The following is a 12,629-nucleotide window of genomic DNA, read 5'->3' as shown; positions in this document are numbered from 1 at the left end:
GTAGAATGAGAAAATTTGACCATATGCTCTCAAGATTCTTCTTCTGGATCAAAATACAGCTATTATGGTTATATATGCTGCAAAATCCAAGTGAATTTGTGTTCCAACTCCACTCTCCATGACACTGTCTGAGAATGCATATTACAGGGTGAGCTGAGGTGATCAGTAGTACCTGTAAGTGTTGGAAGCAGGGCAGGGAACCCAAAGGTAGGAGAGAAGTGAGATGGGGCCAAGTGATGGGGATTTAGGCTGAGTGATCTCTACATAAAAATACCAGAAGTTTCTCTTACTAAAACATATTAGAGAGATGACCAAGTTGGAAAAGGACGGATAACTCTAAAGTAGGAAGACTGCAGAGAAGGGTCATGACCCACATTCCCCTTCTATCCAGTGATACACTAATCCATTTGCATATCCAGTACGAAAGAATGATTGCAACTCTTTGAATCATAAGAGGAAGTGAGACATATGCAACAATACAACACCTGAATACAGGACATAGTTTATTTTGTCAAAATACTGATAAATAACGAGTCCTCTATCGTGCCGTCATCTACCACTGGCATGTCAGATTCTGCTCCCTTTCTCACTCCTTTCCCAGCAGCTTTTCCTTTCTTATCTTGGAAGGCATCTTAGGAACAAAGACGCAATCCCCACGTTTCTGTAGCGTGACTAACATTTACATTTCACCATGATGCCACAGACCAAATGCCCCTGGTAACAAACCCACAGTGAGGGCACTTCTGTGACTCAGAGCAGATTCTGGGATGACATATTTGGGTGAGGTGAAGACATAGTATTTAGTCATATTAGGATTATGAGATGGTTTTCCTAAACAAAGCAAATTATTTAGGAAATAATGAAGTTTTCACACATTTGAAGGAATAACTCAGAAGAATTCCCTTGTTAATTAAGCGACAGAACTGCTGCACTGTATGTGCGCCACCTCCCATGTGACACTTGGAAATGACAGCAGCCTCAGGCTCTGGAAAACAACCTTTGATGTGGGTCACACATGTGATGGGAACCACTCAGTGAGGTGGAGCCTCTCCAGGGAAAGGGCAATTGTTGTTTTGCCCCTAATCCATTTCCCAATCATGGTCTTCAGAGACTGTCCAGGAAATGATCTAATTCTAGTAGGAGGTGGAACCCTGACTAGTCTCCCAATCAGATCCTAACAAACCCCCTCCGGCCAATGAGAGAGCTGCTGCCCTTCTCCATGGTTCTAAGTGTTCTCTGAATGATTCTAAACTTTCCAGCACATTTCAGTGACTTAGGACAATGTGTACCCTATCATGGTCCTGAGTATGATAGTAATTATAATGGAATAGCCATCACTAATGGAAAGCAGACCCGTGCCAGGCACTTTACATAGACTATTTCTACTGTTTATCCCTTGCACCTCACCCAGAGGGCAGAGGACGTTTACTGCCACACCTGTCTCCACACCCCCTCACCTAGGGCGAGCCTGGGAGAAGAAACAGCCCCGTGGTGTGTCTCTCTCAGATCCACCTGCCTGCAGAGAGGACATGTCCTAGCTTATTCTCACCAGGGCAGCCTCTATCCAGGCAGTCGAGGATACCAAGGACAGTGGTACTTGCTTCTAAGGGGGCAGAGTCTTTCATATTCAGGAGTGAAACCCAGCATTAGGGAGCCCATCTGGGGGCAGCATAACCAGAGCTCTGGTCTAACCTCATTAGTAACGAAGCTAATATTTTTGACTTCAACTTTCTTACAGCTCTGCCTCCTCAATTGGTTCTGAGCCCGGATGAGGGAGAAGAGTGTCATGACTTATTTAGAACCCGTCACGCACACAGAGGCTGTGCAGTCATGGAGGTGAGGTGCTCAAGGTCTCCTTTCAAGAGACAACCTGATGCTGGGAGTCAAGTTGGCTGACAGCAAGCAGCGGCCACACTTTGGGGATTCAAGGCAGTATTATGTTCCTGTCACTTTCTCCCCAAGCCACTTGCAGCCAGAGAGCCCTCAGGGGGGAGGGGACCCTGCAGCCCAGACATTCCTGCCCAATGCAAAAGCCCTTTTATCCAGTCCTTGCCTGGGCTTCCCCAGACTCAGACTAATTTGCAGACGGAGGCTCTTCCAGCGCATCTGCCTTCCTTCCTTCTCTCCTTCACCTACTGCTCCCTCGTCTGCTCCTCCCCTTTCACCCAGTACTTTCTTGCCCTTCTACTTCATCTTGGCATCTTCTTTCCCAAAGACCCAGGCAGACACCATCAGTATTATTGTACTCGCCATCTCACAGTGGATGAAGCATGGCTCCAGGCAAGAAAGTAGAGGCATAACTATGTTCCACTGTTAGAAGTTCATGCATACCATTAGGTTAGAGGCTCACTTTACAAAATACCTAAAGATACCATTTTAAATGAAAACCTTGCGTATCTTATAAGTGTACTCGTGTTTTAAGTATGAGAGAGGGCGTGTCGTTTCTTCATAAAACAGAGCCCAGTTGGGCATGCCCATTCAATGCATAAATGCAAACATACATTGGCTTCTAGAAAGGAGAGAAGAACACTAAAGACAGGAAGCATCTCCATCTCCCACTCCTGAGGCTTGCTTCTGGACTCAGAATGTGTTCATGAGAAAAACAAATGATCCAATAAGACAATAGCTACCATGCAACTCGTCACACACAGATCTGGACCTTCACCCTTGCCTGATTTCAGAGCACCTAACTGGTAAGCACTACCCACAACTTCACACTTTGTAGGAACGAAAGATACGTCACACTGAGAAAACGATTTTTTTACATTTGGTTTTTCCCTTAACAAACTAAACCTGAATCTACTATTTCATTCTCATATTCAGGGGAGAGTAAACGTACTAAGAAAGGAGAAAGACGTGCCCGGGGATGCTTGAACCCTTAGAAATATCTGAATATGAGAGCATCCACAAATTGAAAAGGTAAACAGAAGTTTCTTTTCATGGAAGCTTTTTTTTAAGAAAGGAAGAGCTGGACTTACCCTTGCTAGCGTCCTTGGAACCTTCTGGCTTCTTTGCTTTGCTCTTCTTGTGGGGTGGAGAGCGGTCTTTTGGCTCTAACCCCTCTGGAAGCACAAAGATTTACTACGTTTTTATTTAAATATTTACCGGTAGGGGTTCAAAATTATGCTGATGTTTAATAATACATATATTTTTTTACTAAACCCACACATACAGTGAAGCTTAAATGCAGGTTTATCTGTCTTATGGCCGAGCTAAACTTTGGCAAAGACCTGTGCTTCTCCAATGAACATGGACTTATACTTAGAGCTTAAGCATAAACACTTTTTTTATTGCCATTATTAATGAGTCACACAAATGTGAAATCTTAAGTGCTTTTTTTAAAATTAAAACATTTTCCACACAGCAACCCCAAATTATTATTACGTTTTTCTCCAGGAGAGTTTGATTTAAAACTTCATGGCTTGATTGACAGTTGCCATTGTGTAATTTCATTTTAGCCCTCAAAGTAGGGCTAGACGAGCTGTAAAGTCATCTCATTTTGGGGGGTTACAGTGGGGCTTGAAATTATCTCCTTCTATCGAACAGATTTCTTTAGTAATCCAGAGTCTAAAAAACTTCTATATGTCCCCGATTAAATTATTATCCTTCCCACTCTTCTCAATGGTCCCCCAACCAAGTCTATCCAAGAAGGCCAGTAATATAAATTCTGAAGACACTTTTTAGGAAAACTATCATTGAATTCATCCCGTTTGGGTATCGGATACTTTGTTAGGCATTAATTTATATCTCCAGTCCTGGTCTTTCCACTTCTCAAAGCTTATGCCTTCAATGGCCCATGTGGCATCTTACTTTGCATTTGGACTGGATGTCTTCTGTTTGCCCTTTCAGATCCACTTTCCACCCTTCACCCCCCATCCCCAGCCCCCTGTGCTCTGGGAGACTGTTCTCTATGGACCAGCACCAATGAACTCCCCAGCTCACTGGCTTCCTGTTAGATCCAGCCAATGGGGAGCCCAGGGCATTTATTTCCTAGGCTACCAGTAGTCTTCAAGGGCTGATTGTCTCCCTCAATCTAAGGTCACAGCTCCTGTCAGCTGACCTTCTCCTCACAGCCCTCTCTGTCTTCTGGGCCCTGTAACAACCACCTCCCCGTTGTCCTTTCAGGGCTGGGATTTACCTGAACCCCACTTTTCTCTAGCGATTCCCCTTTACTCAGCTCCCATCAGGCATTTCAAACTTATGTAAATAATCCCATTAGGCATTTCAAACAACACAGCCAGAACGATGCTCTTGATGTCTGCAAGCCTGTTCTCTCTATAGTATTCCACATCTCAAGGGATGGTATGACTTATCTACCCAGGAATTCAAACCAAAAACCGAGATATCCTTCATATTTCTCTTCAATTGCTTTTCCTATAAAGCAATCCCACCATAATAAGTCCTGTTAGCTCTGCACCAAAATAGATCCCATATTCCTCTACTGTGCTCATTCTTTGCAATCAGCGTCCTAGTCTAAACCAGCAGCATCTCTTACCTGGGTTACTACAACAACCTGAATTCTAACTTCTAGCTTTCTAATCTCCCTACAATCTATTCTCCATGTAGCAGCCAGAGTTATCTTTTAAACATAAACCATATCACATTGCTTGCTGGCTTGTTTAAAAACCATTGCTCTTAGAATAAGATCCAAATCCAATTCCATGGTCCAGGACAACGTGTCACTTGGGCTCCACCTACCACACTAGCCTCATCTCCCACTTGCTCTCTGGCTTCAGATTTATTAACTCCCTTCAATCATTTCTTCAATCAGTTCTAGGCTGGTTCCTGCCTCAGGAACTTTACACCTGCTGCTCTGCCTTTCCCCTGACACGTATATTCATTCATATATCTACCTCCTTCCCATCTTTTAATCTCAGATTAAATTCAGCTCCCAAGAAAGGCCTTCCCTGACTACTTAATGTGACGGGTCCTTGCAAGGAAAATCTCTCGCAAACACATCATCTGGTGTATCTGAAATTATCTTGTCCCCTTGTTTATTTCTTTAATGTATGTCTCCCTTCTCAAACACCCCCTACTCTGAGAATATAAGTTCCATGAGAAAGGGCATTTGTCTTCCGTAATCTCTCTTGTGTCACTGGTGTCTGGCAGTGCCTTGAGAATTTCATTTCAAATTCTGTTTTATATCCCCTTCACCCAGGCCTTTCTTTAAGGCCAAGATATAATGGGGCTTGTGCGTAATTCTCACCCTTTTAGCAGCTGTTACCTACTTCAGGATTCTATAACTACACTACAGAGTTATGGCGACTCATTTTTCTTTTCCCATTTATTATAAAAAGAACAGAACAAAACAAATGCGTTTGATAGATGTGCTGTTAAAAACTGTGGCATTATGGACTACAAAGGTTTTTGGGCACTAGCGTTAGGCTTTCTGTGGTTGCAAGGCAGTCACATCCCAGGTCATTACCACGACCAGGGTGAAAAATGTTGCCAGCGACTACATTAGCAACTCCCTCAGCTTTCTGTCACCAGGTGCGAGATGGATACTGACCCTTCGGAATAGGTTCAGCAAAAACAGAAATGAGATGCTTGGAACAGCTCACTGAGCACAGATGCTGGGTTCAAAGGGATTCATAAAATGAGCAGAGTAACACTTGCAATATCTCTGGGAGAAGACGCTAACCCTTCCATGCCCTGAAATGCATCATCTGCAACTGGGACCAAGAGGAGAGTTTCCATTGCTGGGAGTTCAACTCCAAACCAGCATTTCCTGAAAGTGAGTTTTTGAGAACTAAATTCTGAATTCTTGATTTCCCACCTGAATGGGAATTCTTGGGGAATGGGTGAGGTTTAAAAAGACATCTATTTGCCCACATTTTGAGCTATTTACATGCCCCAAAAGTACAAGTGCTTCCTTTCTGAAGAAGTCGTAGGGCACTCCTGGGGTGGTCAGTGGGCACGGATACATGTTAATTATGAGCAGTCGTCTATGACATAGTATAGTATCATTTCATAACACCCATGGAGACACTTAAATGAAAGTCACTGCTACATATGGCCTCTGGGCCCATGTTTCTACTCTCCCTCTTGGCCTGGGGGAAGCTAGAGGAACATTCCTCAATAGCACCCCATGCTTCTCCTTGACATTGTATCATACTGTCTCTGTTGCCTCTATTTCTGGCAGAGGCTGGAACGCTGGGGTGTTGTTATGCGCATGTCTTTGCTCCCTGAGGAGCTCAACAGTGCTCCGGGCTCCTAGGTGGCTGACCTGCCCTAGGTGGCTGATGATTTTCTGCCCCTGGGGCTCAGGTTGGGGTCCATTTCAAGAGTGCATGGTCTTGGAAATGAAAGGACATAGGGAAACATTTTCTATGCTCGGCTTAAGTAATTAAAGGACTTAAAAAGGATCCTAGGCATTTAAGTCAGGCGGCTTCCACCACCTCCCATGGGGGCAGAGCCTCTCCTTAGGATGACCTGATCTGATACCATTTGATATGCTTTTGCTTCTCCTTACTACTAGAGCCTAGAGACAGGAGCACAAGGGTTAAGAATGTGAGCTTTCGGGTTAGATCTAGATACTGGGATTCTGTCTCTACTATATAACCAAGGAACTAATCCCCCCTAAGCCTTGGATCATAACAGTCCCCGTCTCTTAGAGCTGGTGCGTATCTTATGTGAGTTCATGTATGTGATCGGCATACATGATCTCACATACATGTATGTGAGATCATGTATGTGATCGGCATACATGGTCTCTTATGTGAGTTCATGTATGTGATCGGCCGAGTGATTGGCACAAGGTACACCCTCAAAATCTGGCTCGGCAGAGGTGTGCTGGGGCTGATGGGAGCCAGCCTGCCCCAGCTGGTTGGATCTCTCTCTCCTCCACTCCTACATTCATTGGACTCATGCTTGGCAGCTTGAACAATACCATGGTAGGCATATTTATACCAAGGAATCTGAAAACTCTTCAAATTGGGGCTCCCCCCCACCCAGAGAGTACGTTTCCCAGCACCTCACTGGTTTTTGATATCCAAATTATAATCCACTATCATTCACTAGCATATGCTGGCTGATTCACCCAAGCAGCCCTTCGCTAGCATCAACGGTATTCTTACAAATTCTTCCAGCGTTTCTACTTGTATGAGAAGAAGAGGTGATGCAGGGCAGAGGGAAGGCCAGCAGTTCATGGTCTTCGGAGGCTCAGTCAGACCCTTCTCAGAGACCAGCACACCTGAGCGTGAGACTGAACGGACAGCCTGCTCACCAATATTCAGCAAGGCCAGCTGGGCCTCCATGGACCTATTTTGCACACAGTCCCCCATGATTCCAGCACTCAGATATTGGGAATGGAGAGCAGCTTCCCAAGCCCATTCTGCCTGAGTGACTTAGCATCCTTGGGCCATTCAGTGTGACACGAACAGCTGAATCCAGCTGCTGGAGACAAAACCCCCAGGACACTTGGTGGGACTAAAATCAGAAATAATGACCCACTTAAGGCCCCCAAACCTCAAATGCTGACTCCAACCTTGTGGGCTCTGCATTAGCATTAATAATGATTTCCTTGAACTCACTCAGCGGTTCGGATAGCTAGCTGCATCTCATTAAGAAGTCAACCCCCCTTTGCCTAGAAATGTGTACTTATGTCACTTCAGGCAAAGGTCCTTAGCAAGATAAGCTCCTTAAACTGTCTGGCTGAAAGGGCAGTGCTCCCCATGACTGAAGGATATTCCAGGGATACCTCACATGAGCAGGATACATTCATACACATGAAATGCAAGCATTAATATTAAATGCATGGAATCTAAGATAGGGTGACCGCTTAATGTCTTTTTTCAACCTATGGTTCTTTTAAATAATAAGATATCCTACCTAAGTACAGGAATGGATATTTTAATTGAAAGTTTGCCTTGGGCTTTATGTGTTACAAAAGGCAAGCGGAGCCCTTGTTTTATGTTGAATTTTCTCAGAAAAAGACACTGAGAGAAAGGTTTGAGTGCAAGTACTTAATTTGAGAGATTACCCCAGGAAGCACCAGAGGGGAGTAGGGAAGTAAGACTGGAAAGGGAGGACAACCAGTTAGTGTGTTAATGAGAAAGTTCTGCTGTGGACAATCAGGGCTCAATACTGCTGGGAGCCTCTGGGCGATGGTACAGAATCCCGCTGTCCAATACTACATTTTGCCAATGATACTTGAAATGTGAAGAGTCTGATTTGGAATGTGAGTGTGAAATCCACACAGATTTCAAAAACTTAGTATGGAAAAATAAAGAATGTAAAATATCTGACTAATATAATTTTTATATTGATTATATGTTGAAATGATAATATTTTTGATATATTATATTACATGAAATATTAAGTTAATTTCACTTGTTTTCTTTTTACCTTTTTCAATGTGACTACTAGAAAATATGAAATTATATATCAGGCTCACAGTTGAGGCTGCCGTTGTATTTCTACTGGGCAGCACCGGTCTAGCACATGCCTCAGATGTGTCCTGCAAGAGGTTGGTTGGATCAACCAACTGTCGGCCAACCTTGGCTGAGGTCTGCTCCAGAGAAATTAACTCCCCGGTACTTTGAGTTTTCTTTCATGAACAGAGACAAGCACTCAGCTGAAAGTCACAAGAACTTTCCTTAGAAAGCTGTTGGTATTATACAACAACAGTGAGAGCCAAGGGGATACAGCTAGGGAACCCAGAGCTGCTGTATAGTCCCTATTCTACCTCTTGCATTCCTGCTCCTGACTTTGAGATCCTCCGTCTGCTTCTCATGCCCTCTGAGTCCATGGTCCTGGGGAGACCACAGGAACAAGAGTGGGTAGAAGCTACAGTCACTGTTCCAGTGAACTGTTATGAAGGAAAGGAACTGATGCTACTCCTTCATGAGGACAGTGGGAGGTCAGGTGAGGGAGAGATGTAACTTCACAAGGAAAAGGACGATCTTAACCAAACCTTGCCCAACGAGACTGTCTGCCTCACAGTTTAAAGAGCTCCCTGTTCGTGGAGTTGCTCAGACCCAGGTTGTCAGTGATTTGTAAGGAGTTCTGGCAGCAACAGGATGTCACACAAGATTAGGGCCTCTAAGAGATCTATTTCAGTTTTGAAAACTGGCTCCATTTCATGTCTAGAGCAGTGTGATTGCCAAAATGAGAAACATGGGGCTCTCATCCCAGAGAATTAAGCCCTATGCCTTCTAATATCTGTCCAATATACTGAGTGAGAAAAGCAATCATCCGCTGAGCGTTTACTATGGTCCAAGGAACATTTCGGGTATGATATCTCATTTAGTCCCCCAAACAAGAATGTACGGTAAGAGTTATTGCCCCCCGAAGTGTAAACTGAGGCTTATACAGAAAACTCTAATTCATTCAGTGGAAGAGCTAGGATTGAATCCAGGCCTATTGCTTCATGCATTCACTACCAAGTTCATATTGATCGCAGGCCAGAGCCAATGCTGTTAACCACTAGATTTCTCTCACCAAACACTGGTTGTTTTTGAGGAGTAGGCATGTATCTCACTTTCTGATAATGAGAGCAATACATCATATGTAGAGAATGCATTTTCCAAAGATGGTCTCAGCCATTTTTCAGGTCCTACCTGCTGTGTAGAACCTCACCGCTCCCCATCAGGAAACTGAGTCTATTCTCTCCTCCTCTGAGCCTGGGTGGGCTTGTGAATAACCACTCCAAAGAAAAGAGTTTGGTGGAAGTAATTATATGGGATTCTTGAGGATGAGTCTTAAAAGGGATATGTGTCTGGCTTGCTCACTCTCTCTAGAAAAAATCAAAAGGAAGCTGGCTGCTGGGAGGAAGCCCAGGTCACAGGAGGAGGCCATGCACAGGTGCTTCAGAAAACTGCCCCAATTTAGGTCTCAGCTAACAGCCCTGTCAATCACCAGCCAGACATATGAGTGAACAAATCTTCAGATGATTCTAACCCCCAGCTGCTAAGTCTTCCTGTTGAGGCCTCAGTGTGGAGTAGTATTATCAAATCACCCCTGCTGTGTTTGGTCTGAATTCCTGACCCATAGAATAGTTCAGCATGTAAGTGGGTGTTTTAGACACTAAGTTTTGGGGGTGATTTGTTACACACCTCTATTAACTACAACATCATGTTCCATTTTTACCTTAGCTATCAGGAAGCTCAAATTCAAGTTTAATGTTTAAATACCATAACTGCATTAGCTGTTATTTTATAATAACATTTCCTTAGTTTATAACCTTGAGTGTACATTTCTATTTTATTAACCTTATTTTGTCTTTCTTTGGAAAATATGAGGTATACATAAACAACAAAATGATCCTTGCCTATCCTGTAAGAATAAAATTATAAATTTAATACCTGAATCTTCTTTCATGTCAATGTCTTCTTCTTCATTATCATCTATTAAAAAATAAAACAAAGAAAAACTCATATGAAAGCTAGAAACACCAGAATTCTCCAATTTGACTAATAAAAAATTGAAGAAAACAGTAGAAAAGAGAGTGCTAAATTATGCCTTTCTACTGTCTTATATTATCATGCTAAATTAAGAAGAAAGTGTACACATTAGAGCACAATTTAACACCTAGGGTTTACATTTCCTTTAAAAGTTATTACATATTTATAATAAACTATATATGAAATAATTTGTTTTATTTATCAAAGTTACATATGGTCACTTCGGTCATTTTAATTCCTAAAAATATTAAAATCACAGATTTTAAATGCCACATTTTCTGCATTTATTAAAGGTATGTATGCTCACCTCAAGTTTCTGAGAAAACGCAGGCATCACTATTTGGTTGTAGGCTGACAGAATGTCCAACCCCTGCATTGCACCAGAAAAAGTGCTTGTTTGCTACACATGCCAATCCACACCTTTAACCATGTGCTTTCACATGCTCCCACCAGTTGCTCCATCCCCATTTAACTCCCCTCATATCATCTCCTATTGTAGGTCCCTTTAACTGGACACAGATGTGTACTTCCTCTGCCTGTTGAATGGTGTATTTGCTTTTTGAACTAATATGTGTTATCATCTCTTCTCCTTAAGTGTTCCTCACATCTAGGAGATGCCAAATCCTGTCCTATTTCCACGTTTCTTCTTCTCTGCTCACATTATTACAATCCAAATGCCAGCTCTCAATGCCATTCACCTTCCCTGTTTTGTGGTTTCCCAACTGCCCTTTTCTTCTTCCCACTTCTGACACCAATTCCTTTTACACATAGCTGCCAAATCAATCTTGAAATACAATTCTGATCTTGTTCACAACCATTCAGTGACTCTTCTCTGTCTAATGAGAAAAGTCTAGACTCTTTGGGGTAACACTCAAGGTCAACAAGATCTGGTTCCGAACACCTTTCTTGGTTTCACCACCCCTGTTCCACTCATGCTGCCACCTACACACATGACAACACTTGACCTTTTTCCCAATTTTTTAAGGTTTCCTTTAGCTTCCCCTACTTGCCTCAGTCCTGGAAGCAATGCTTTTCTCCACCTCTACTCACACTCATCCTTCCAGGCTTAAGCTGAGGCAGCATAACATCTGCTCCACCCAAGTATGAATGAATAGTGTCCCCTTTGGTACCTTATTTTTATTGCCTTCTGAGTATGGACTTTAAGGACCTTTAGGCTTAGATCTGCATACTGGCCCCTATATCCACTCATTTACTAGGTATCTGATCTTGGAGAAATTACCTAATATTCCTGAGTTTCAGGTTCATTAGCTGTAAAGTGGGATAATAACAGTGCCTCCCACAGAGAGCTGTTATAAGGATTAAATTAGATAATTAAATTAGGATTAAATTAATACATAAAGCACTAGGACAGCTACTGAAACATCATTAAGTGCTAAATAATAGTTATTATTACTAACAAATCCCACAGTCTTGTTACTTGTTAACCTACCTGTCTTCCATAGACCCATTTCTAGGTCATAAATTCTTCAAAGATAAAGCTTATGTCTTATGTTCCTTTGTATTCCCTGGCACCTAATGCAATTGATTACACAGTAGAATCAATAAAGAAATTTCTGCTGAATTAAATTTGACTTTTTTTGTTTTGCTTTGTTTTTTACTTTTCTCTGATTTTTTATTAGTCAAATTGGAGAATTCTTATGTTTATATTTCTAAGTATCTCTTACATATTAGGACAGCGTGTATCTAGAAGACAGTCTGTAAACAATAAGGACTCAGTAAAGATTTGCAACTTCCTAGCCAAATTTATTCAATATGGCACTCTTCTAAGTATTAGTTATTAATGACGATTAGCAATATACTAGTAGGAATGGAAAATGCCTTTAATTTGAGGTGTTACAAGGGTAATTCTTGATGGTCACAGTTAAATTTTAAAGAAGTAAATTTTCTTCCATTCAGACTGTTAGAAACATTAGTGATTTTCTGCATATTTCTTTCTTTCATTCTTTCTATGAATATAATTTTAAGAGGAAGAATAGCTATTTCTTAGAAATGTGATTTCTAACCAAGTGATTATCTAAATGCTACAAAGTAAAATCTTCACAGATTCTTTTCTGAACTTAATATATTTAAACAGAATTTTATTTTCCAGAACCGACTAAAATATCTAGAACCATCTCCATGACAACAGACTCTGTGGAATCTCAGAGTGGGATGGAAAAGAGTCTGTACAGTTTCTAGGGGAAAATAAAGGAAACGTCAAAGATC

At 42.1% G+C, this 12,629-nt stretch overlaps 1 protein-coding gene across 1 annotated transcript in view; it reads right to left on the bottom strand.

Moving 5' to 3' along the window:
- The window catches only part of MACROD2 (mono-ADP ribosylhydrolase 2), a 1,989,932-nt gene that overhangs the window by 159,360 nt on the left and 1,817,943 nt on the right, over nt 1-12,629 (bottom strand). Inside the window, exon 10 of the mRNA XM_060031258.1 lies at nt 10,305-10,346. Within this exon, the coding sequence (XP_059887241.1) occupies nt 10,305-10,346 (42 nt within the window). The remainder of the gene's footprint in view (nt 1-10,304; nt 10,347-12,629) is intronic.

Source organism: Delphinus delphis, chromosome 15 (genome assembly GCF_949987515.2).
Source record: "Delphinus delphis chromosome 15, mDelDel1.2, whole genome shotgun sequence".
Taxonomy (NCBI): domain Eukaryota; kingdom Metazoa; phylum Chordata; class Mammalia; order Artiodactyla; family Delphinidae; genus Delphinus; species Delphinus delphis.
This window is presented reverse-complemented; position numbering and strand designations above follow the sequence as displayed.